This window comes from Heptranchias perlo, chromosome 11 (genome assembly GCF_035084215.1).
Source record: "Heptranchias perlo isolate sHepPer1 chromosome 11, sHepPer1.hap1, whole genome shotgun sequence".
NCBI classification, from domain to species: Eukaryota; Metazoa; Chordata; class Chondrichthyes; order Hexanchiformes; family Hexanchidae; genus Heptranchias; species Heptranchias perlo.
Window position 1 is genome coordinate 45,610,686 of NC_090335.1, and position 27,364 is coordinate 45,638,049.

Consider the following 27,364-nt stretch of genomic DNA (forward strand, 5'->3'; position numbering starts at 1 on the left):
AGCTGGGGTTGTTCCCCTTAGAGCAGAGAAAGTTGAGAGGAGATTTGATAGAGGTATTCAAAATCATGAAGGGTCTAGACAGAGTAAATAGAGAGAAACTGTTCCCAGTCCCTGAATGGTCAAGAACCAGAGGACATAGATTTAAGGTAATTGGCAAAAGAACCAAAGGTGACATGAGGAAAAGCTTTTTACTCAATGAGTGGTTATGATCTGGGATGCACTGCCTGAGGGGGTAGTGGAGGCAGATTCAATCGTGGCTTTCAAAAGGGAATTGGATAAGTACTTTGTCGGGAAAAAATTTGCAGGACTTTGGGAAAAGGGCAGGGGAGTGGGACTAGATGGATTGCTCATGCAGAGAGCCGGCACAGACTCGATAGGCCGAATGGCCTCCTTCCGTGCTGTAACCATTCTATGATTCTATGCAGCCGAACCAGTATTTTATAAAAGTTTAGCATAACTTTCTTGCTTTTGTACTAGTGAGCCCTTTTTTCTTCATCAGCTGTGGTATCCAGATTGTCTTTGACTATTATCACTGCCTGAGACCTCCAGCCTTTGAAATTAAATAAAACTTTGTTGGATTAAGAACACCATTGTGATTGCAATAAGTTACCATACTGGATGTGTCCTTTTGTTTGGAATAGTTAAGCTTCAACACAGTGTTAGACACCTTTCTGTGTTTCACTATTCAATGAGGTAATGCACAGAGAACATATAGGTTGGATTGCAATTAGATGTATTGAAAAGCCATGTAACATTTTAGTATCCAGACTACTGCTTTTAAAACCACTTTCTGCGCAGTGATTTTTAGCTTCTTCAAGCTGTATAACTAACAATTGAATACTAATATGATTTGTTTCTACAGTTCTTTAGCCTTTGGGTGTAATTTAGTTCCCTCTGCTGCCCAGTAAATTGAGGCAATGGAATTGCAGTTACCTCACGTTAGCTACTGTGCTGATTGAGGAATAGCTTGGTTAATGCAAGAGGCCTGTTTTTTTTTCTATCATTAATGTGTATTTTCTCCAATGTTTCAATGCAGGAGTCAAAATTTAAGGAGACTGGAGTAATTACCCCAGAGGAGGTGAGTGTGGAGAGGTCTTGCTAAGTTGTTTAAATGCTAATGAACGAAGTCATACATCCCTTTCTGTGCATTGATTCAAGTAGATGATCTTATCTATAATAGCAATGCCAATGCTAAGTAAAGAACAAACTGAGTTTTGATTTAGAAAAGCTGTTCTGATTTTAGACGATTAGTAAGATTTTTTTTGCTGTAAATGCACCTCATAAATCACATCTTCTGTGCCCAAAATGTTGCTGTGACATTAGACAGGGTATCAAGTTTGTTGCCAGAAAGTGGCCTCAGGAAAAGAAGTCCTTTTTTCAGCTGTACCTAAAACTAACTCCAAATCTAAGCCATTTTACAGAATAGTTGACCAAGTCTTGTATTTTTAAAAATTCTTCTTTTGGTATAGATATGATTGTGAAATACATCTGGAAAGTTTGTTCCAATGGACTTCCTTTTAAAATGATGCACAATAATTTCCTGTGCCTAGTGTAGCTTTAGACAGGATACTTCAGTAGAGATCAGACAAAATATAGTGGGTTTTGTATAGAAAGCTATGTGTTTATTTTTAAAATGCTGTTAGTTGGATGCTATATGCTGAAGGTTGCTTTGGTTAAAATTAATTTTTCTTTGACAGTCAGATGAAGCAATGAATTACTAAATTCCCTTTTCATTGTTACAATCTTAATACATTCAGGAAATGAACACAGAATAAGTTAGTAACTTCTCTTGGTTGCTAGAGCTACATGAAAAATTTTCACATAATTCAATAAACTGATTGGAACTCCTCAGGAATTTGTGTTGTATCTTGACTGTTTTGTGAAAGAATTAATGCTTTTTATCTACTGAACATTTGTTTCTGGCTCGGTTCTTACAGGCTATTAAATTGATCTTGTTTTCAAACTAGAATATGTTTGCTATAATTTTCCTGTATACCATGCTAAATTCAAGTCCAATAAAGACAGTACTTTAAAAATAAATGATTAATTCCAATTGGCTGTAATGCTCCTTTCTTACTTACATTGTTTACAGTGTGAAATATGGAACCATTCTCACAATGCCCTCAAAACAAAATATGATTGTTCCAGTTAAAAATACTTAATGTTGTGGGTGTCCTTTTCCTTTTTATTTTGCAGTTTGTGGTAGCAGGAGATCATCTGGTCCATCACTGTCCCACTTGGCAATGGTAAGTGAATAATGGAAGGGTGTAAAATTAGATTAATAATTGAGAATTGAAATTTAGATCTATTATAAATGGAATTTGTTTAGGTCCAAGTATTTTTCCAATTATATAGCAACCTGTTTATACATGTATACTGGAGCTGGAAAATTTTAACCAGTTGCCAGTTATTTTCCAGCTTTGGGAAACTATAAGAAAAAACAAGCATCTTTTAAGTAAAATCAATGCATTTAAGTTTCCATCTCCAGTTCTCAGTTTTTTTACTTCCTTACTGCATCAGATCCTTTATAGCCTGTTTCAAGTCTTCAACTCCTCAATAACTAGCTTCTCGACTATGCCAAAGGTATATTCACTTTAGGATTTAGTCTCTCTGTTTAAAATGGCACTAACAAGTTTCTTTCCCCACAAGTTCAAGTAAAGAATAACGTTAAAATATTTTTAAGCAGTGATCTGTGCAATTGTTAATGGCATTTATTGTCAGAAAAAACATAATGTGACTCAATTAATTTGTGTTTTTGTTTTTATTTAAGAAACACTGTAATAATGTGATGCAATATAGAATTTTTTGTACAGAAAGTTCCACTTGGTGCTTGAGGCAAACTTCTGTGAGGAAAGGTTTGCTTAGATCATTGGGCCAGCATCTCATCTTTAAGTACCAGGATATGCCCACTGGGAATCCCTTGTGACCCTGCTGGAATAATTGGGGTCGGGGTATGTTTCCTGATTTAAGTATGTCCAGTAGGTGCATCTTGATAGTCGGGAGAAATGGCAGAGGTTTGCCACTCGGGTTAAAACAGCGAGCCCAGGTCCAACCATGAAATTTCTAAGTGGCTTCACAAGGGAGCCAATAGGCAATTGGGCCACCAGCTGCAGTCAAGTTTTTTGGGGGGCCAGACCAAGGCCTAAGCATGACCCTTGGCTGGGCCCCACTTCTACTGCCCAGGAGGACCTTATTGTTTGCAGTACAGCAGGTTTGCAGCAAAACTTAATTGAGATTTTGTTTTTTTTTAAAAATGTAACCCTGAGACACTGCTAATGCATACTTGCACTTTAATTAATAAATATAAGATAATGACGTGCATTTATAATGAATTGATTGTTATCTGTGTGCCACTGTTTTCTTTAGGGGAACAGGGGAGGATGCCAAAGTCAAACCTTACTTGCCCAAGGAAAAGCAGTTTTTGGTGACTAGAAATGGTACGGGTTTGTTTATATAGAATTTATTAATTATACTTTTTGAGACAGTCACAATATACCATTATGAACCGCTGTCTCCTTGCTATTTAAAATATTGCTGAGCACCATATTTAATTCTAAATGTTTCACTTGTTCACTGACTAAATATTCTAACAATATTGTTAAACTAAACCAAAGTAATAAAATCTACATAATAAAATTTACTATGTAGTTTTAACAAACTCATTGGCACTATTTTTGTTTTGTTTTGATAAGTACAGTAAACTAATAATGCTGGTTGTGCTGTTTCACCGAGAGTCTCTCTTTCCACAGTTCCCTGCTATAAGCGCTGCAAACAGATGGAGTACTCTGATGAATTTGAGGCAGTCATTGAAGAGGATGATGGTGATGGGGGATGGGTGGATACTTTTCATAATTCAGGTATCATGAAATCAAATCAAAAAGGGATGGTTTACACATTGAAAATGTTAATAGACCAAATCTAAAACTGTCTGAAACTGTGATACTTGTAATTTGACAAACTGCTTTAGAAGATGAACTGTGGACCAGTCGACCCAAGTAAAGTCTAGTCTTCAGTTGGTATTTGTGCTGGATACGTTTGTTTATAAGGACATAAGAATTGCGCAAATTGTTACTTGGTTTTGCCGAAAATTAGCTGTTAAAATACTAAAAAGCTTGGTAAACTGCAGCTTTTTGAGACATTATTCTATAGCCACTCTTTTTCTTGTACTTAAACTGTGAATTAACCAGATTTTGAACCATTTGCCTTAGAATGTAAAGGTGACTATGTCTTTATTTGTTCGTACATTTGGGTTTCCTTTGCTGGTAGTACTTGCAGTACTACAAAATGTACCAGCACATTAATTGATAAGTTTGAGTATGAGGATTTGCTGTGCTTTTAAGACTAACATGGAGAGAATAAAATGGTTGGGTAAGAGTGATTAGAAGAAGCTCTAATTGAGAGCATCAAATAACACCACAAACCTCATGTCTGAACCCCAGATGAGATCATTATAATCACTTCCCACCACCCCCCCCCCCCCCACCAATCCATTTTTATTAATGTATAAGCCTGACCTAATGTGCAGTTATCTTTCAAATTTTTTAAGATTTTTTTTTTGTTACTGACATTGTGAATTGCAAAGTTTGTCTGACAGGGCACCATCTGTTTCTTTGCTGTGTTTTTTCTTCCATCGGCAGGTGTTGCTGGATTGACAGAAACTGTTACAGAGATTACTTTAGAAAGCAAAGACAACTCAAAGTGTATAGGGAGCACCGCAGCATGTATGGATGATAATGAGGAAGACGATGATGAAGGAGAAGCAGCTGACATGGAAGGTGAGATCACAACTATCCTCTGTTCATACTAAATAGCAATCTTTTCAAAATACTCTCTCCCTTTTGGAGGCACTGACTCTAGCTGGAATACAGTTTCATGGGTACTGGCGGCCCACAAGTATTTTGCTCAAGTAGTCATTCTTCATGCATGTGCAAGACAGTGAGTGGCTATTAAACCATTGAGGATATCACAGTCGAACCTGATGTCCATATATGTGCCGTTGCAAGCAGAAGTCACTTGTCAGCAATTGGGAGTAAAAACCTCTGCTGATTGTAAAGGTTCCATAGTCCACTGTAGTATTTTACTGAGCCCAGAATGCCAAATTAATTTTTCACACCCTGCTGCATTACGAACAAATTTGGCAGAGGTTCAGTATTTACTGTTGGTGAATATCTACTTGCTTGTAAACAGGTTTTATCTTAAATAGTGCTTTGAGAAATGAAGCTTCATTTCAGCCTTAGTTTCAAAAAAAGTTATTGTCAAGTGCCGCAAACATTTTCATGATAAAAATGTTTGAATCATATCACCCTAATTACATATCAAATAGATGTTCAGGGAGCTTGTATTTTTTTTTATTCGTTCACGGGATGTGGGCGTCGCTGGCAAGGCCGGCATTTATTGCCCATCCCTAATTGCCCTTGAGAAGGTGGTGGTGAGCCGCCTTCTTGAACCGCTGCATGGTGGGTAATGGGCGTGGGCTCCATCATGCATCAAGTTATAAATTATTTGTTACATTTTGCATATAAATTTTAGCTTGGTCAATGGGATGGGATTTCATTTAGAAACTATGGCTGCTAGGATTTCTTCATCCTTTTGTCATGAGAGGGTGTGAGTAGAGCAGATATCATTATTGGCTAGTAGAAGACATGAAGATAAATATCTGACAGCTATAGCCAGTAAAAATGGGATGTCAAATAAGATTAACATTTCAATAGGTTTTGCTTCTCTCTCTCCTCCTAAGATGCAGCTTAAAACCTACCTCTTTGGCCAAGTGTTTGGTCACCTGTCCTAATGTCGCCTTCTTTGGCTTGGTGTCAATTTTTGTCTGATAACGCTCCTGTGAAGCGCCTTGGGATGTTTTACTGCGTTACAGGTGCTACATAATTGCAAGTTAATGTTAATTTCTCATACAGCATGGGAGATGCTCTTCATTTCCATTGCACCCTGTGATGGAAATAATTAATATTGATCACCAGCCTGTTGAGAAAGGGTTTGAGTTTTCTTCAGAGGTGGGGAAAGAGGGAGCTGTTATGTTGCGACAGGCTCCACTTAAACCCGGCTGGGATCAATGTCCTGGTGAATCGAATAACTAGGACTGTAGATAGGGCTTTAAACTAAAAAAAAGTGTTGGGGGGGGGGGGTCAGGTGAGGGAAAATTTAGAAATCTGAAGAGAAAAGTCAAGGCATTAGAGCAGTGTAGCAATTTGGGTAAAGATAAGCAGAGTGTGACTGAAAGGGACAGAGAGTTTAACGACAATAGTGCATCAGCGAATAAGGTCAAATCGTGGAAAAATGGTAAAAAGTTAAAATTAAAGGCACTTTATCTCAGTGTACGAAGCATTCGTAACAAGATAGATGAATTAATGGCAGAAATAAAGATAAATGGGTTTGATCTAATAGCCATCACAGACTTGGTTGCAAGGTGACTAAGGTTGGGAACTAAATATTCCAGGGTACTTGACGTTTTGAAAAAACAGACAAAATGGAAAATGAGGGGGTGAAGCCCTGATAATAAAGGACAGTAGTGAGGAAGGATCTTTGCTCAGAAGATCGGGAACTGGAATCAGTATGGGTGGAGATAAGAAATAACAAGGGGCAGAAAACATTGATGGGATTAGTCCATAGGCCCTCTAACAGTAGCTATATTGTTGGACAGAGTATTAATCAAGAAATAAAAGGAGCTTTTAACAAAGGTAATGCATTAATCGTGGGGGACTTTAATCTTCATATAGACTGGACAAATCAAATTGGCAAAAGTAGTTTGACAAAGGAAAGGCCAATTTTACTAAGCTAAGAAATGATTTAGCAAAATTGGACTGGAAACAGCTACTTGAAGGTAAATCAACGTCAGAGCAATGGGAGGCGTTCAAGGGGTGCAGAGTAAACATGTTCCCACAAAGAAAAAGGGTGGGGCTGCCAAATCTAGAGCCCCCGGATGTCAAGGAGTATACAGGATAAGATAAGGCAGAAATGGAAAGCTTATGTCAGACACTGAGAATTCAGTGCTACAGAAAGCCTAGAGGAGTATAGAAAGTGCAAGGGTGAAATTAAAAGGAAATTAGGAAAACAGAGAGGGCATGAAAAAAATATTGGCAAGTAAAGTCAAGGAAAACCCAAAGATGTTTTATAAATATATTAAGAGCAAGAGGATAACTAAGGAAAGAGTAGGGCCTATTAGAGCCCAAAAAGGTAATCTATGTGTGGAAGCGGAAGATGTTGGTATGGTTCTTAATGAATACTTTGCATGTGTCTTCACAAAAGAGGAGGACGATGCAGACATTGTAATTAAGGAGGAGGAATGTGAAATATTGGATGGGATAAACTTGGTGAGAGAGGAAGTATTAAGGGGATTAGCATCTTTGAAAGTAGATAAATCACCAGGGCTGGATGAAATGTGCACCCCAGGCTGTTAAAAGAAGCAAAGGAGGAAATAGTGGAGGCCTGACCATCATTTTCCAATCCTCTCTGGATACAGGGGTAGTGCCGGAGGATTGGAGGACTGCTAACATTGTATCATTATTTAAAAAGGGAGCGAGAGATAGACCGAGTAATTACAGGCCAGTCAATCCAACCTCAGTGGTGGGCAAATTATTGGAATCAATTCTGAGGGACAGGATAAACCGTCACTTAGAAAGGCATGGATTAATTAAGGACAGTCAGCAGGATTTGTTAAGGGAAGGTCATGTCTGACTAACTTGATTGAATTTTTTGAGGAGGTAATAAGGAGGGTCGATGAGGGTAGATCATTTGATGTAGTCTACATGGATTTTAGCAAGGCTTTTGACAAGGTCCCACATGGCAGACTGGTCAAAAAAAATAAAAGCCCATGGGATTCAAGGGAGAGTGGCAAGTTGGATCCAAAATTGGCTCAGTGGCAGGAGCATAGGCTAATGGTTGACGAGTATTTTTGTGACTGGAAGGCTGTTTCCATTAGGTTTCCGCAGGGCTCAGTACTAGGTCCCTTGCTTTTTGTGATATATGTTAATGATTTGGACTTAAATGTAGGGGGCATGACTAAGAAGTTTGCAGATGATACAAAAATTGGCCATGTGGTTGATTAGTGAGGAGGAAAACTGTAGACTGCAGGAAGATATCAGTGAACTGGTCAGGTGGGCAGAAAAGTGGCAAATGAAATTCAATCCAGAGAAGTGTGCGGTTATGCATTTGGGGAGGGCAACCAAGGCAAGGGAGTACACAATAAATGGGGGGATACTGAAAGGTGTACAGGAAGTGAGGGACCTTGGAGTACATCTCCACAGATCCCTGAAGGTAGCAGGACAGGTAGAGACGGTGGTTAAGAAGGCATATGGAATACTTTCCTTTATTGGCCGAGGCATAGAATATAAGAGCAGGGAGGTTATGATGGAACTGTATAAAACACTGGTTAGGCCACAGCTTGAGTACTGTGTACAGTTCTGGTCACCACATTACAGGAAGGATGTAATTACACTCAAGAGGGTACAGAGGAGATTTACGAGGATGTTGTCAGGGCTGGAGAGTTTTAGCTATGTGGAAAGATTGGATAGGCTGGGGTTGTTCTCTTTGGAAGAGAGGAGGCTGAGGGGTGATTTAATTGAGGTGTACAAAGTTATGAGGGGCCTAGATAGATTGGATAGGAAGGACCTATTTCCCTTAGCAGAGAGGTCAATAACTGGGGGCATAGATTTAAAGTGATTGGTAGAAGGATTCGAGGGAGCTGAGGAAAAATGTTTTCACCCAGAGGGTGGTGGGGGTCTGGAATTCACTGCCTGAAAGGGTGGTAGAGGCAGAAACCCTCAACTCATTTAAAAAGTGCCAGGACGTGCACCTGAAGTGCCGTGACCGACAGGGCTACAGACCATGTGCTAGAAAGTAGGATTAGGATGGGTGGCTCATTTTCAGCCGGCACGGACACAATGGGCTGAATGGCCTCCTTCTTCTGTGCTGTAAATTTTCTATGATTCTACGATTCTAGTTTGGAGGATGAGTTCATGGATTACATTCAAAACAGTTTCCTAGAGCAAAACATCGTGGAACCAACCAGGGAATAGGCTATTTTAGACCTTGTCTTGTATAATGAGATGAGGTTAATTAGTAATCTCATAGTAAGGGATCCTCTGGGGAAGAGTGATCATAATATGATATAATTTCACGTTGTGTTCGAGAGTGACGCACTTAAGTCAGAAACTAGAGTCTTAAACTTAAATAAAGCCAATTACATAGGTATGAGGGGTGAGTTGGCTACGGTAGATTGGGAAATTAGATTAAAAGCTATGACAGTAGATAAGCAATGGCAAACATTTAAAGAAATAGTTCATAAATCTCAACAAATATACATTCCATTGAGAAATAAGAACTCCAGGGGAAAAGTGATCCATCTGTGGCTAACTAAAGAAGTTAAGGATAGTATTAGATTAAAAGAAGAGGCTTATAATGTTGCCAAGAAGAATAGTAAGCCTGAGGATTGGGAGAGTTTTAGAAACCAGCAAAGGATGACCAAAAAATTGATAGAGGGAGAAAATAAAATATGAGAGTAAACTAGCACGAAATATAAAAACAGATTGTAAGAGCTTCTACAAGTGTGTAAAAAGGAAGAGAGTAGCGAAAGTAAACAAGGGTCCCTTAGAGGCTGAGACAGGAAAAATTATAATGGGGAATAAGGAAATGGCAGAGACGTTAAACAAATATTTTGTATCTGTCTTCACAGTAGAAGACACAAAAAGCATACCAGAAATAGTCGGGAACCAAGGGTTTAATGAGAATGAGAAACTTAAAGTAATTAATATTCATTATGAAAAAGTACTGGAGAAATTAATGGGACTAAAAGCTGACAAATCCACTGGACCTGATGGCCGACATCCTCGGGTTTTAAAAGAGGTTGCTGCAGAGATAGTGGATGCGTTAGTTGTGATCTTCCAAAATTCCCTAGATTCTAGAACGGTCCCAGTGGATTAGAAGGTAGCAATGTAACACCACTATTGAAGAAAGGAGGGAGAGAGAAAACATCAGTAGTCGGGAAAATGCTGGAACCATTATTAAGGACATGGTAATAGGGTGCTTAGAAAATCATAATATAATTAGGCAGAGTCAGCATGGTTTTATGAAAGGGAAATTGTGTTTGACATCTATTAGAGTTTATTGAGGATGTAACTAGCAGGGTAGTTAAAGGGGAACCAGTGGACGTAGTATATTTGGATTTTCAAAAGGCTTTCGATAAGGTGACACACAATAGGTTGTTACACACGATAAGGGCTCATGGGGTTGGGGTTAATATATTAGCATGGACAAAGGATTCGTTAACGTACAGAAAACAGAGAGTAGGAATAAACGGGTCATTTTCAGGTTGGCAGGCTATAACTAGTGGGGTGATGCAAGGATCAGTGCTTGGGCCTCAGCTGTTTACAATATACATTAATGACTTAGATGACGGGACCGAGTGTAATATATCCAAGTTTGCTGACGATACAAAGCTAGGTGGGAAAGTAAGTTGTGAGGAGAACACAGAGTTTGCAAAGGGATATAGACAGGTTAAGTGAGTGGGCAAGAAGGTGGCGGATGGAGTATAATGTGGGGAAATAGGAACAGGAGTAGGCCGTTCAGCCCCTCGTGCCTGCTCCGCCATTTGATAAGATCATGGCTGATCTGTGATCGAACTCCATATACCTGCCTTTGACCCATATCCCTTAATACCTTTGGTTGCCAAAAAGCTGTCTATCTCAGATTTAAATTTAGCAATTGAGCTAGTATCAATTGCCATTTGCGGAAGAGAGTTCCAAACTTCTACACCCTTTGTGTGTAGAAATGTTTTCTAATCTCGTTCTTGAAAGGTCTGGCTCTAATTTTTAGACTGTGCCCCCTACTCCTAAAATCCCCAACCAGCGGAAATAGTTTCTCTCTATCCACCCTATCTGTTCCCCTTAATATCTTATAAACTTCGATCAGATCACCCCTTAACCTTCGAAACTCTAGAGAATACAACCCCAATTTGTGTACTCTCTCCTCGTAACTTAGCCCTTGAAGTCCGGGTATCATTCTAGTAAACCTACGCTGCACTCCCTCCAAGGCCAATATGTCCTTCCGAAGGTGCGGTGCCCAGAACTGCTCACAGTACTCCAGGTGCGGTCTAACCAGGGTTTTGTATAGCTGCAGCATAACTTCTGCCCCCTTGTACTCTAGTCCGCTAGATATAAAGGCCAACATTCCATTTGCCTTCTTGATTATTTTCTGCACCTGTTCATGACACTTCAATGATCTATGTACCTGAACCCCTAAGTCCCTTTGGACATCCACTGTTTTTAACTTTTTACCATTTAGAAAGTACCCTGTTCTATCCTTTTTTGATCCAATGTGGATGACCTCTCATTTGTCTACATTGAATTCCATTTGCCACAGTTTTGCCCATTCAACTAATCTATCAATATCGCTTTGTAATTTTATGTTTTCATCTACACTGCCACCAATCTTTGTGTCATCGGCAAACTTAGATATGAGACTTTCTATGCCTTCATCTAAGTCGTTAATAAATATTGTGAATAATTGAGGCCCCAAGACAGATCCCTGCGGGACTCCACTAGTCACATCCTGTCAATGTGAGTACCGACCCATTATCCCTACTCTCTGTCGCCTTTCGCTCAGCCAACTTCCTAACCAAGTCCGTACTTTTCCTTCGATCCCATGGGCTTCTATCTTAGCTAACAGTCTCTTATGTGGGACCTTATCAAATGCCTTCTGAAAGTCCATATAAATAACATCCATTGACAATCCCCTGTCCACTACTTTAGTCACCTCTTCAAAAAATTCAATCAGGATTGTCAGGCACGACCTACCTTTCACAAATCCATGCTGGCTCTCTCCGATTAACTGAAAATTCTCAAGGTGTTCAGTTACCCTATCCTTAATTATAGACTCCAGCATTTTCCCCACAACAGATGTTAGGCTAACTGGTCTATAATTCCCCGGTTTCCCTCTCTCTCCTTTCTTAAAAAGCGGAGTGACATGTGCAATTTTCCAATCTAGAGGGACAGTTCCTGAATCTAGAGAACTTTGAAAGATTATAGTTAGGGCATCCGCAATGTGCTCACCTACTTCCTTTAAAACCCTGGGATGGAAACCATCTGGTCCTGGGGATTTGTCACTCTTTAGTTCTATTATTTTCTTCATTACTGTTGCTTTACTGATGTTAATTTTATCAAGTCCCTGTCCCCGATTCAATATTAGTTTTCTTGGGATTTCCGGCAAGCTATCCTCTTTTTCGACTGTAAATACTGACGCAAAGTAATTGATCAACATGTCCGCCATTTCCCCATTGTCAATGACAATATCCCCTCTTTCAGTTTTTAAGGGGCCAACACTGCTCCTGACCACCCTCTTTTTCCTAATATAACAATAAAAGTTCTTCATATTGGTTTTGATATCCCTTGCGAGTTTCTTTTCATACTCTCTTTTTGTAGCCCTTACTATCTGTTTTGTGACCCTTTGTTGATCTTTGTACCTTTCCCATTCACCAGGATCTGTGCCATTTTTTGCCTTTTTGTATGCCCTTTCCTTATGTGTCCTAGGCCCAACCATCTTCAGCTGCTTCATCAATGACCTTCCCTCCATCATAAGGTCAGAAATGGGGATGTTCACTGATGACTGCACAGTGTTCAGTTCCATTCGCAACCCCTCAGATAATGAAGCAGTCCGATCCCGCATGCAGCAAGACCTGGAGAACATCCAGGCTTGGGCTCATAAGTGGCAAGTAACATTCGCGCCAGATAAGTGCCAGGCAATGACCATCTCCAACAAGAGAGAGTCCAACCAACTCCCCTTGACATTGAACGGCATTACCATCGCCGAATCCCCCACCATCAACATCCTGGGGGTCACCATTGACCAGAAACTTAACTGGACCAGCCATATAAATACTGTGGCTACGAGAGCAGGTCAGAGGCTGGGTATTCTGCGGCGAGTGACTCACCTCCTGACTCCCCAAAGCCTTTCCACCATCTACAAGGCACAAGTCAGGAGTGTGATGGAATACTCTCCACTTGCCTGGATGAGTGCAGCTCCAACAACACTCAAGAAGCTCGACACCATCCAAGATAAAGCAGCCCGCTTGATTGGCACCCCATCCACCACCCTAAACATTCACTCCCTTCACCACCGGCGCACTGTGGCTGCAGTGTGCACCATCCACAGGATGCACTGCAGCAACTCGCCAAGGCTTCTTCGACAGCACCTCCCAAACCCGCGACCTCTACCGCCTAGAAGGACAAGAGCAGCAGGCGCATGGGAACAACACCACCTGCACGTTCCCCTCCAAGTCACACACTATCCCGACTTGGAAATATATTGCCGTTCCTTCATTGTCGCTGGGTCAAAATCCTGGAACTCCCTTCCTAACAGCACTGTGGGAGAACCGTCACCACACGGACTGCAGCGGTTCAAGAAGGCGGCTCACCACCACCTTCTCGAGGGCAATTAGGGATGGGCAATAAATGCTGGCCTTGCCAGCGACGCCCACATCCCGTGAACAAATTTTAAAAAATGTCTTATACTGTCCCTTACCTCTTTAGTTGTCCATGGCTTTTTTTTTGGCAAGTAGAGTTCTTGCCCCTCAGGGGTATAAACCGATTCTGTATCACGTTAAATGTTTCTTTAAACATTTCCCACTGATCATCAGTCGTTTTACCCATTAACAGATTTGCCCAGTTTACTGTGGACAGTCTCTGTCTCATCCCATTGAAGTTGGCCTTGCCCAAGTCTAGAATCTTAGCAGCTGATTCACTTTTTTCTCTTTCAAACACTACATTGAACTCGATCATGTTATGATCACTATTGGATAGATGTTCACGCACAGTTAAGCCGTTAACTAAATCTGGTTCATTACTCATTACTAAATCTAGTATGGCTTGCCCCCTTGTTGCCTCTAGGACATACTGCTGTAGAAAACTATCCCAGACACACTCAAGAAATTCGCTACCTTTCTGACAGTTGTTAGTCTGCTTTTCCCAATATATGTGAAGGTTAAAGTCCCCCATTAAGACCACTATGCCTTTCTTACACGCTTGTCTAATCTCTGCATTTATACAATCTAGCACTTCAGAGCTGCTGCCAGGGCTCCTATATACAACTCCCACTATAGTCTTAGATCCTTTCCTATTTCTCAATTCAACCCATAAGGTCTCTGTTGGCTGCTTACCTCTCATTATATCCCCCTTTATCACTGAAGTGATTTCATCTCTAATCATTAAGGCTACTCCTCCCCCTCTTCCTTTTCCCTATCTCTCCTGTAGACCTTATAACCTGGTATAATTAGTTCCTAATCCTGACCATCCTGCAGCCAAGTCTCAGTAATAGCTATCATGTCATACCCTCCAATTTGAATTTGAACCTGTCGTTCATTTAATTTATTCCTTATACTCCGTGCATTTGTATATAGAACTCTTAGTTGGGCCACACACCCTAGCCTGACCTTCAGCTTTGATGCTGGGTTAATCATAGGGACATAGGAACAGGAGTAGGCCATTCAGCCCCTTGTCATTTGATAAGATCATGGCTGATCTCCTTACACCTTTTAGTTTTTACTTTATCTGTAGTGCCTAAAGTACACTTTCTTTCCGCTGCTCTACGCTTTTCCTTTCACTTGTTCTTGAACAACTGTTTGTACTATTTGTATTGTAAATTTCCCTTGGGTCTTCCCCTCTCTTGCTGCTCTCAACTTTACTCCCTTCTGACTCCCCGCTCAGGTTCCCATCCCCCTGCCACCCTAGTTTAAACCTTCCCCAACAGCACTAGCAAACACCCCCACGAGGACATTGGTCCCGGTCCTGCTCGGATGTAACCCGTCCCGCTTGTACAGGTCCCACCTTCCCCAGCACCAGTCCCAATGTCCCAGGAATCTAAATCCCTCCCTCCTACACCATCCCTGCAGCCATGCATTCATCCAGTCTATTCTCCTGTTCCTATACTCACTAGCACGTGGCACCGGTAGTAATCCTGAGATCACTACCTTTGAAGTCCTGCTTTTTAATTTATCTCCTAACTCCTTAAATTCACCTTGCAGGACCTCATCTCTTTTTTTTACCTATGTCGTTGGTACCAATATGGACCACGACTACTGGCTGTTCACCCTCCCCCTCCAGAATGCCCTGCAGCCGCTTCGCGACATCCTTGACCCTAGCACCAGGGAGGCAACATACCATCCTGGAGTCACGTTTGCAGCCGCAGAAATGCCTATCTGTTCCCCTTACAATTGAATCCCCTATCACTATAGCCCTGCCACTCTTCTTCCTCCCCTCCTGTGCAGCAGAGCCAGCCGTGGTACCACGAACTTGGCTCTTGCTGCTTTCCCCTGATAAGCTATCTCCCCCAACAGTATCCAAAGCAGAATATCTGTTTGAGAGGGAGATGACCCCAGGGGACTCCTGCTCTACCTGCCTAGTCCTTTTACTCTGCCTGGCGGTCACCCATTTCCTTTCTGCCTGCGTAATCTTTACCTGCGGTGTGACCACCTCACTGAACGTGCTATCCACGATAGTCTCAGCATCGCGGATGCTCCAAAGTGAATCCACCCGCAGCTGCAGCTCCAAAATACGGTTAGCCAGTAGCTGCAGCTGGACACACTTCCTGCGCACATGGTCGGCAGGGACACTGGTAGTGTCCATGACTTCCCACATAGTGCAGGAGGAGCATATCACGGGTGCGAGCTCTGCTGCCATGACTTGCCTTAGACTCTCAGACTCTCCTCCCGCTCTCGGTCTCTCCTTTTATACTGTGCTCACCTCTCGGACTCTCCTGCCTCACCTGTGACGTCGCACAATAGTTTTCTCTTGTTGCAGGTCTGCTGCTGCTTTTATTCATTGTGCTGTGAACAATTTTGGACTCCTTACCTAAGGAAGGATATACTTGCTTTAGAGGCAGTGCAACAAAGGTTCACTAGATTGATTGCTGGGATGGTGGGCTTATATTCTCTGGAGTTTAGAAGAATGAGAGGTGATCTCATTGAAACGTTTAAAATTCTTAGAGGGCTTGACAGAGTAAATGCGGAGAGGCTGTTTTCGCTGGCTGGAGAGTCTAGAACTAGGGGTCATAGTCTCAGGATAAGGGGTGGTGATTTAGGACTGAGATGAGAAGGAATTTCTCAGAGGGTGATGAATCTATGGCATTCTCTACCCCAGAGGGCTATGGATGCTCAGTTGTGGATTATATTCAAGACTGAGATTGATAGATTTTTGGACTGTAAGGGAATCGAGGGATATGGGGGTAGAGTGGGAAAGTGCAGTTGAGATCGAAGATCAGCCGTGATCTTGTTGAATGTCAGAGCAGGCTTGAGGGGCCGTATAGCCTACTCCTGCTTCAATTTCTTATGTTCTTATGTTCTTATCTATTTATTGTGAAAGAATTAATTTGATAGAGGTGATCTTCTAACTGTTCCTGTTTTAATGTCCAACCATGTTTCCATGTTGCATGGTAAGATACAGTTCTGTGAGGCAAAGGCTTACACCACGTGGAATCATCAAAAGGCTTGAGTGTAAGGAGTCTGAAAAAGACTGGTTTCAGAAAATGGTTTAAAGGGCTTTATTGGTCTTTATCTGATGATTTATTTTGCTTTGGCATAAATTTCTATCTTGCAATGAATGCAATTTTTAGTTTAACTTGAATATTTGGTCTTTTGGCATGGTGCTATGAGAGATCAGGAATACCAACAAGCCAGGGGATCAACCCTGGTTCAAAGAGGAGTGTGGAAGAACATGCCAGGAGCAGCATCAGGCGTACCGAAAAATGAGGTGCCAACCTGGTGAAGCTATAACTCAGGACTTATATGCATGCTAAACAGCAGAAGCAACATGCTATAGACAGAGCTAAGCGATTCCACAATCAACGGATCAGATCAAAGCTCTGAAGTCGTGCCACATCCAGTCGTGGTGGACAATTAAACAACTAACAGGAGGAGGAGGCTCTGTAAACATCCCCAGCCTCAATGATGGCGGGGTCCAGCACGTGAGTGCAAAAGACAATGCTGAAGCATTTACAACCATCTTCAGCCAGAAGTGCCGAGTGGATGATCCATCTCGGCCTCCTCCCGATGTCCCATCACAGAAGCCAGCTTCAGCCAATTCGATTCACTCCATGTGATATCAAGAAACGGCTGAGTGCACTGGATACAACAAAGGCTATGGGCCCCAACAACATCCCGGCTGTAGTGCTGAAGACTTGTGCTCCAGAACTAGCTGCGCCTCTAGCCAAGCTGTTCCAGTACAGCTACAACACTGGCATCTACCCGACAATGTGGAAAGTTGCCCAGGTATGTCCTGTCCACAAAAAGCAGGACAAATCCAATCCGGCCAATTACCGCCCCATCAGTCTACTCTCAATCATCAGCAAAGTGATGGAAGGTGTCGTCGACAGTGCTATCAAGCGGCACCTACTCACAAATAACCTGCTCACCGATGCTCAGTTTGGGTTCCGCCAGGATCAGTCGGCTCCAGACCTCATTACAGCCTTGGTCCAAACATGGACAAAAGAGCTGAATTTCAGAGGTGAGGTGAGAGTGACTGCCCTTGACATCAAGGCAGCATTTGGCCGAATGTGGCACCAAGGAGCCCTAGTAAAATTGAAGTCAATGGGAATCGGGGAAAACTCACCAGTGGCTGGAGTCATACCTAGCACAAAGGAAGATGGTAGTGGTTGTTGGAGGTCAATCATCTCAGCCCCAGGACATTGCTGCAAGAGTTCCCCAGGGCATTGTCCTAGGCCCAACCATCTTCAGCTGCTTGATCAATGACCTTCCCTCCATTATAAGGTCAGAAATGGGGACGTTCGCTAATGATTGCATAGTGTTCAGTTCCATTCGCAACTCCTCAAATAATGAAGCAGTCCGAACCCGCATGCAGCAAGACCTGGACAACATCCAGGCTTGGGCTCGTAAGTGGCAAGTAATATTTGCGCCAGACAAGTGCCAGGCAATGACCATCTCCAACAAGAGAGTCTAACCACCTCCCCTTGACATTCAACGGCATTACCATCGCCGAATCTCCCATCATCAACATCCTGGGGGTCACCATTGACCAGAAACTTAACTGGACCAGCCACATAAATACTGTGGCTACAAGAGCAGGTCAGAGGCTGGGTATTCTGCGGCGAGTAACTCACCTCCTGACTCCTCAAAGCCTTTCCACCATCTACAAGGCACAAGTCAGGAGTGTGATGGAATACTCTCCACTTGGCCTGGATGTGTGCAGCTCCAACAGCACTCAAGAAGCTTGACACCATCCAGGGCAAAGCAGCCCAGCCTGATTGGCACCCCATCCACCACCCTAAACATTCACTCCCTTCACCACCGGCGCACAGTGGCTGCAGTATGTTCCATCCACAGGATGCACTGCAGCAACTTGCCAAGGCTTCTTCGATAGCACCTCCCAAACCCGCGACCTCTACCACCTAGAAGGACGGGGGCAGCAAGCACATGGGAACAACACCACCTGCACGTTACCCTCCAAGTCACACACCATCCTGACTTGGAAATATATCGCCGTTCCTTCATCGTCTCTGGGTCAAAATCCTGGAACTCCCTTCCTAACAGCACTGTGGGAGAACTTTCACCAGACGGACTGCAGCAGTTCAAGAAGGCGGCTCACCACCACCTTCTCCAGGGCAATTAGTGGTGGGCAATAAATGCCGTCCTCGCCAGTGACACTCACGTCCCATGAACGAATTTTTAAAAAGTACGGTGAACATCCCATACTATTTCCACTATTAACATTAGATTGTTAACTCTGAGGCATACTATCCCAATTACTTCTTGCATAAGGTTCATTTCCCATAGAAGGTGCAGGCCTGCCTAGGGAATTCGCCCATTGTCCCTCAAAGGTAGCAAATTTAATTAAAACTATTGCCATCATCCATCTATTGTAGCGGTAGTACTCAGCTTGACTACTTGTTATCATTGAACTACTGCCTTTTATTTGTGGCCCCTATGTTGCTATTTTAGTTTCAGCTTCTGGTTGCCACAATTCATGACTTTAGAGAAAAAAAAACAGACTAGCCAATGCCGGAGTTGCCAACTCTTCATTGCACAGTCTGAAGAGAGGGGTTTGCCATTGGCTCCTCAGGATGTTGAACTGTCGACTCCTATGGTTGAATCATCTGACTGATTCAAATGTGTTCAGAGTTATAACAGGTAGCTGAAGACTGAAGGAAGATAAAGGAAAGATATAGCCCTAGTCACTGCACTGGAAAACATGGCATTTTATTCAGTGATCTGTAGCACTACACAAGTACAGGTAACAATGTGGCAATATGTTAACGTGATTATGATGTCAAATCAGTAAATAGTTTGTATTCCTGTTCAAGCACCTTGGTAAATATTTCCTTTCTTGCAGCTTATGAAGAGAGTGGCTTGTTAGAAGATACAGACGATGTGAGTTACAAATTGCTACAGTGTTAGAAAACAAGATTTGTATGTTTTAACTGTCTTCATTAGCAGTTATTTACTGTTCAATGTTTGAATTGTAACCTTAATTTACCTCTAGTGCTTCAATAAAAGCATTCTCACAACTCCATATTTTGAGGATATGAAAAAACCTGAGGGATGGTGTGACTTCTATGGATTTTATGGTCTGTATGACTATGATATTGCATTTAACTTACTGGAGCAGATTCTCCTGTAATTGCACCTGAGTGTAATGGATCACATGAATTCAGCACATCGAGGAAAATCAGGCAAAGAGGAGCACATGACTATAGGGAAGCCCACTATTTTCCATCAATTTTGGATGGCAAATTGGATGGGCTTTCTTAGGGGTATGCACGCCTCCCTGTCGAACTTTTCACTATGCACTGCATCCAGGCGATCCAATACGCCAGGCACAGCAATAGTAAAATTCTCCACTGCCACTGTCTCTCTAATTCTGCCTATAATTAATACAAAGAATTTATAGTACACCCTGTATTAGCGAATAAAAATCCACATTTGGTTTTTGGTCCAAACATTTCGTACACAAGTTAAAGTCAATGGTCTATCATTTGAGCTTCACTTTTGATGGTTATAATATCACTTCAATTCCTCTGCATTGTTGCTTTGCAACCGTTTCTAGATTGGACGTTATGTCATATTCATTAGTTTATGTATACTAAAACAAAGGAATTTGTTTTTGTCAAATGCTCTTTTGAAGATTAAACCAGTTAAAACTGAGCAATATTATTTAATTAGCCAGTATAATATAAAACTACAATGGAGTGTTTTTTCCAGTAGTCATTTGGAGCACCATCTGCACACCTATATTAACTGTTGTTCTTACCTTCCCCACCTTGCTCAAGTATTGTTCAAGAAACTTGGCTTATTATGATGAGACTGCACTGGTCAAAGAATGGAACTGAATTTGAATTGGTGCTAAGCAATTTGTGATATTTTGAAAATAAAAGCTACTGTATTGTTAATGGAGGCCACAATGAAGTCTGATGCATATTCAGTTTTATTACTCTTTTTGTAACCAGTTTGAAAGTGGTTCCAATTATAATTTTTGTGTTTGAACCACTTAATCAAGTCTATTATTCTGTAGTTTGATGATCTAGCGGTCAAAATATGTGATCTTGTAGATTGAACTGCATCTTGGTTTAAAAAAATAACAACCTGACGTATTTGTGGAAGGGAATAGGGAAGTAGCCAGGCACATGTTTTTCATAGAAGTTTTGTCCAATAAACTAAGCTGAATTTCTGTCTAGTTTAACATCACAGAATATTTTAGCGCAGAAACAAGGTATCTGGCTCATCAAGTCTGTGCCACTGTTTCTCCAAGTGAGCCACCTAGTCCAGTCCCACACCTCTGCCACCCCTCATATCCTTAAATATTCCTTTTTTTCAAGCAACCATCTAACTCTATCAAATGAATGTATGGGCTCTGCTTCAAAAATGATTTGTGGCAGAGATTACCAAATTCTAACCACCCTTTGTAAAGAAGACTTTTCTAACCTCCTCTTTAATTATGTTGTAATCTTAAATTTGTACCCTCTCGTAATTGTCTCATCAACCAGTGGAAAAAATATATCACTCTTCACCTTGTCATATTCCTCTATTTAGAAGACTCCATCTGGTCAGGACTTAACCTTCTCATCTCTTGAAAAAAGCCCTAATTTCTCAAGTCTGTCTTCATAACTGTAAATTCTCATCCTAGTAAATCTAGGACATGGGGGATACAAGCTGCAAAATATTATGCAGTCCATCTAACCAATCTAAAAAGATTAGCACCTCTCAATTACCCATTCCATAAATATCTGTCCAACTCCGTCTTAATTTTTGCCATACTACCTACCTCCTTTGATAAATGATTTATAAGAAAATGACGAAAAGGGACAGAAAAAGACCAGCTGGTCCATTAAACCTGTCCCATCCTGACATATGCAACCTACATGTGCCACCAAAACCCCCACCCCCTGCCCCACCACTGAGTGATGCAATCTCCTGGCAGAGGAAAAACTTTAGGCCAATATAGGAAAAAAACTGGGACATTTCTCTCTGACTCCCAAAGGCAATTGAGCATGCTCCAAGAGATTACAGTGACTGATATCACCAGTTCCAGTTAACCTATATCTATAAACTCGAGATGTCTTCCACTTGTGGGAGCTCATCAGCAAATCACATTCACCACACGTACTGGCAACCTGTTCCAGAGATCGACGACTCTCTGCAAAAAAAAAAAAAAAAAGTTTTCTGAAGCCTAACCTGACTTCGTTTTCTCAACTTATACTGATGCCCCCTAGTCCTCCATGCCTATATGGCTCTAATAACATATCCACTTGGACCTAAATCAATCTCCTTGAAGTGGTCATTGTCTCGCAATTGTATGGTGCAAATGTTTCTTGCTACTTATCAGCCCAAGCCTGCATGTTGTCCAGGTCTTGCTGCATGCGTGCATGGGCTGCTTCATTATCTGAGGAATTGCGAATGGAATACTAGTCCTGCAACATAACCACTAAACTACTGTATCCATTTTGAAGATGCAAGTTTTCAATCAAAATTATATTCCCTGTAGTGCCACTGTGGTAAGAAAGAGAGGAGCAACTTGAACAAAGAAAACACAGGCCCAACTATCTTTTTCCTAATGTCAGTAATTACGATCCTAGCATACAACAAATCCCAAACTAAGCCCACCTGTATGTGCTTTTGAAAAGTGCACTAATTTCTTGGATCACTTGTGCTTTTGTCCTACTTTGTGTTTTTTTAAGTGCATGCCAGGCCCTCACCCTTCAACATAAAGCATTATTTGTCTGGATTCCAAGTAGTGCCTTTCAGCAATACCTCCATTATACATTCATTACCTGCAAATAATCCATTTCACTACAATGCGTTTTGGGTCAAGCAGCAAGAACATTGTTGAAATTTAAAGCTTTATATTGATTTAATTGCCCAATTTGGGGTTTTTGGTTTCTTGTTGATGCTTTCACTTATTAAAATTTTAAACTGTGTATTTACTTAAATATACAGTTTAGCAGACATGACGATTGATTTTCAAATTAGTTACACCCAATTAACGGGCATGACTGATCAGAAAAATAAGTGGAAATCCATTACCCCAGATTTCTGCCAGATAGTACCTTGTTTGTTTTTTTTTAAACTGGTGCCAGAAGTACCTGTTGGTTTGCAGTTAGTTATATTACAATTAGCCCTGGTGACATTATTTATGATGTGGAGATGCCGGTGATGGACTGGGGTTGACAATTGTAAACAATTTTACAACACCAAGTTATAGTCCAGCAATTTTATTTTAAATTCACAAGCTTTCGGAGATTTCCTCCTTCCTCAGGCCTGAGGAAGGAGGAAATCTCCGAAAGCTTGTGAATTTAAAATAAAATTGCTGGACTATAACTTGGTGTTGTAAAATTGTTGACATTATTTAGGTAGCATAGTGCTCAATCAACTGCCTGCTCATATCATTTGAGCATTCAGAGCTTCTAAAGTTTACTGTATACAAAAGGGCATTTAAAAACTCCTACAGTAAGATTTGTAACATAATTTTGAGGCTATATCTTTTTGTTTATTTCCTGTTTCCAGTTTGTTAAATATTCTAGCATTCCTTTTTGTTTGGTATGTCTATGATTTTGAACAATGGGTTTCCATTGGAATCCTCTTTATTTATGTTTTTGGAGAAAGAATAAGGGGAGGAATGAAGGGATTATAGGCAGGTCTGCACCAGAAGTAGACTGTGCCCACCCTGCTGGTACCCTTCCACCCACATTTACTGACATGCATACAGAACCAGCTACACAGGTTACAGGTGAGCAGGCATCCAGGAGCAGGGCTGTGCCATTACTACAAGAGCATCTAACTAACGTGCACAGTGACTATAATGATCAGCTACAGCCTCAAGGCCTCTTCCTTTATCTTTGTCAAGACCTCTTGCAACACTGTCCTATGAGGAGAATGCTCTGGAGTGAAATTCTAGGCCACGCCCCTCACTACCATCTCATTTACATTGACTCCACTTCACCAGCCATCATACAAGGAGCTGAAGTGTTGCACTACTCCATCACTTGGTTACAGACTTGGTTTCCTGCTCCACACTTATTCTGACAGCAATAGATTTTGCTGTACATTTCTGTCCCAAACAACCTCTGAAAAGGCTGAGATTTACATAGAAGATATTAGTAACCTTTGCAATTGCCACCAATAGTTTTATCCCTATATGCATACCTTTTAAGTGGCATGTATCAGCAGGTCTTAAAGGACTACTTAATTTGCCCCCCATCCTTGTAAAAAAAATTATTTTAAGAACCACTTCAGCGAGCTTCCAACACCAGGCCTACTAGAGGACAGGAGCTCACCTGTACTATGTAAATGAAGCTAATCCCACAAAAACAAGCAGGGTCAGGATACTAAAGGCAGATGGCTGCTAATAACACGGCCTGACTAATGCTCAATCAGATAATCAGACCTCTGTTCGGTATGGTTCCCAAGCAGTATTTTCTGGTGTTCAGGGAGGCACAGAGCGGAGCCAAGTATTTTTCCTCATAAAAAGGGAAAATCAGAGTACAGGTTGTCCTAGCCACTCAGCCAATCTCCTAGCAGTAGAGGCCCGCCTTCTCTGCTAAGAAATGGCACAAGACTCTAAAGGTTAGGAGAATAGGATTAAATGGAAAGTTAAGGCAGATTTTACTTAAATGCTACAAAAAATAATATAATTTGGATTCTGGTAAGGGATAGTTGAAAACTGATTTTTAAAATTATTTTTTGCACTAGGCAACCCTGGATACTAGTAAGATAGCAGAAGCAAACAAGCCTAAAGCAGATGCTGCTGGAGAAGATGGGATCCTTCAGACTAGAACCTATGATCTATACATTACTTACGACAAGTATTATCAGACGCCAAGACTTTGGTTGTTTGGTTATGATGAGGTAAATAAATAGTTCTTTTTTAAAGCATTGTTACCTAAGATATGCACAGTATTTCGCAATTCTTTCCGTGGGCTTTATTTCCGTGAACGTTGTTGATTTTGTTATAGAAGATATGACTGAAGTGAAGAATACACCAAATGCTGTTCTTTTAATGTGGTGTAAAATTTCTATATATAAAGATTAATGTATTTAAAGCCATATTACACTTTAGATTTAGTAATTCTTTTATTCTGGCATCTTCCTATTTTCAGCAACGACACCCACTGACTGTTGAAGAGATGTATGAAGACATTAGCCAGGACCATGTCAAGAAAACAGTGACAATTGAAAATCATCCTCACTTGCCTCCACCTTCAATGTGTTCTGTTCATCCATGCAGGTACATTCTTTTTTAATTTTCATAAGTGTAAAAATTAAATAGAGAATTAAGGATTCATAAATGTTTGTTAAAATGAAATAGTAAAATGCTCACGGGTAATTTTTAAATATGTATTGGTCTTGAATAATATGTTTAACCTGAATTATTCATGGTGGATAAAAAATACTTGAGCTAAATTATCTATTGTCGAGGAATTTGGGATGAAAAGTAATTTCTAAAGCTCCCTCTGCATGTAGTTTTGAAAATATGTTTACAGAAATTTGAATATTCATTTATCAAGCATCTCATTTACAATTGATAGCAGGTAAACCTTGGGCTTTCCTAAACGTAAAACAAAGATAAAAGTTGAGGATATACTTTCTGGTATTCATATTTTTAACACCTTTCTGATGAGTTCAATGCCAAATAATGTTAGTAATGGATGTACCCTTACCTACAATGTACTCGCTCATTCGAATTGCTTACATCTGTGGATTTTCCTGACTACACATCATTTGCACTCTGAGGCTCAGGTGCAGTCAATTGTCGCTCAAACCTGTTGGAGAGATAATTAGTTACTATTCATTGAAAATATTAAGACTTTGAAGCTACATGAAAGATGTGCTCTTGATCCACTTGAGGTGGGGATGCACTCTTCTGCTACTCATCTTGTTCCATAGGGATGTCTGGTTACTTTGCTCAGATCTTCCTGAGAGTTTTCAAGTGAAGCTGTCATGCTGGATTGTTAAGAAACCGCAAAGCCAGGAAAAAACTGAACCCTCCTAGGTTCAGATGCAATATAATATTGGAAAATGTGAGGTTATGCACTTTGGCAGGAAAAATCAGAGAGCAAGTTATTTTCTTAATGGCGAGAGACTGGAAAGTACTGCAGTACAAAGGGATCTGGGGGTCCTAGTGCAAGAAAATCAAAAAGTTGGTATGCAGGTGCAGCAGGTGATCAAGAAAGCCAACGGAGTGTTGGCTTTTATTGCTAGGGGGATAGAATATAAAAACAAGGAGGTATTGCTGCAGTTATATAAGGTATTGGTGAGACCGCACCTGGAATACTGCATACAGTTTTGGTCTCCATACTTAAGAAAAGACATACTTGCTCTCGAGGCAGTACAAAGAAGGTTCACTCGGTTAATCCCGGGGATGAGGGGGCGGACATATGAGGAGAGGTTGAGTAGATTGGGACTCTACTCATTGGAGTTCAGAAGAATGAGAGGCGATCTTATTGAAACATATAAGATTGTGAAGGGTCTTGATCGGGTGGATGCAGTAAGGATGTTCCCAAAGATGGGTGAAACTAGAACTAGGGGGCATAATCTTAGAATAAGGGGCTGCTCTTTCAAAACTGAGATGAGGAGAAACTTCTTCACTCAGAGGGTGGTAGGTCTGTGGAATTTGCTGCCCCAGGAAGCTGTGGAAGCTACATCATTAGATAAATTTAAAACAGAAATAGACAGTTTCCTAGAAGTAAAGGGAATTAGGGGTTATGGGGAGCGGGCAGGAAATTGGACATGAAGCTGAGTTCGGATCGGTCAATGCCCTGTGGGTGGCGGAGAGGGCCCAGGGGCTATGTGGCCGGGTCCTGCTCCGACTTCTTGTGTTCTTTAGATTTGTGGTTGGGATCAGATCAGCCATGATCTTATTGAATGGCGGAGCAGGCTCGAGGGGCCGATTGGCCTACTCCTGCTCCAATTTCTTATGTTCTTATGTTCCCTGCCACAGAACTTCAGTGACTAAAGAAACTCCTTCTCTCCATTTCTGGCAAGGTGGAAATCCTGAAACCTTTTGAAAGTATGAGACTTGATATTAACAGAAAGTAGGATAGATTGTTAAAACATTCTTAATTCAAAGGAATAGTTCCTTTTGGATGAAAGAGTTTTCTTTCCGGGTACTTAAAGATTTGAAGGCCATTGTTTCAGGACTGTACCAAGTATACCAGAGAATAGATTATAATGGGCTAAAAAAGCTAAAGATATGTAGTTTCAATATATAGTAACTTTCAACATAGGAGATTACTGTCCCTTGCAAAGGACAAGCTTTTGGACCGACCAAGTTTGTTCACAGATTAGTCAGTACATCTTTTTAAAAGTCACAAAATCTCAACATTAGGTATCTTCTCATAAAGCTAAAGTCTCCATTTTTTTTAAAAATGGCATTTTTTGTTAAGTTTAATGAAATAATGGAATAAAATGGTCAAAGTTTAATGAAATGGTTTCCAAAAATACCCTATTTTTTTGTAGCTGTTTTTCTGTTTATAATCCAACAGTTCTCAAATTCATTTATGCAATCTCCCCAAAACCCACAAGCTATCATCAACTTAGTGATTTTTTGTGCAAAATAATGCACACATCTTGAGCTACAAGAAACCACAAATACCATAACATCTGAGGAGTTAATCCCAAAATATCTAATAAACATACCTTAATATGTTTCCATTCTGAACTAGGCTAGTTCAGATATAAATTTTTGTGTTCTGAGATTACGCCATTTCCAAACTGGAAGCAGTGTAAGGTGCCATTCTGTATTTTTCTCACTGTCATTCTGACTATTTCAACTGCTCTGCTGTGATTGCACAACCTTCTTTCTGTTAGTTTTGTGCAGATGACAGCTGGTTCTTATCTTTGGTTTGTAAATGTATAACCGGA

At 41.0% G+C, this 27,364-nt stretch overlaps 1 protein-coding gene across 1 annotated transcript in view; it reads left to right on the forward strand.

Moving 5' to 3' along the window:
• The window catches only part of atg3 (autophagy related 3), a 51,308-nt gene that overhangs the window by 17,488 nt on the left and 6,456 nt on the right, over window positions 1-27,364 (forward strand). Inside the window, exons 2-9 of the mRNA XM_067992910.1 lie at window positions 1,037-1,078; window positions 2,197-2,246; window positions 3,367-3,437; window positions 3,750-3,857; window positions 4,638-4,775; window positions 19,341-19,378; window positions 24,194-24,349; window positions 24,601-24,728. Coding sequence (XP_067849011.1) covers window positions 1,037-1,078; window positions 2,197-2,246; window positions 3,367-3,437; window positions 3,750-3,857; window positions 4,638-4,775; window positions 19,341-19,378; window positions 24,194-24,349; window positions 24,601-24,728 — 731 coding nt within the window. The remainder of the gene's footprint in view (window positions 1-1,036; window positions 1,079-2,196; window positions 2,247-3,366; window positions 3,438-3,749; window positions 3,858-4,637; window positions 4,776-19,340; window positions 19,379-24,193; window positions 24,350-24,600; window positions 24,729-27,364) is intronic.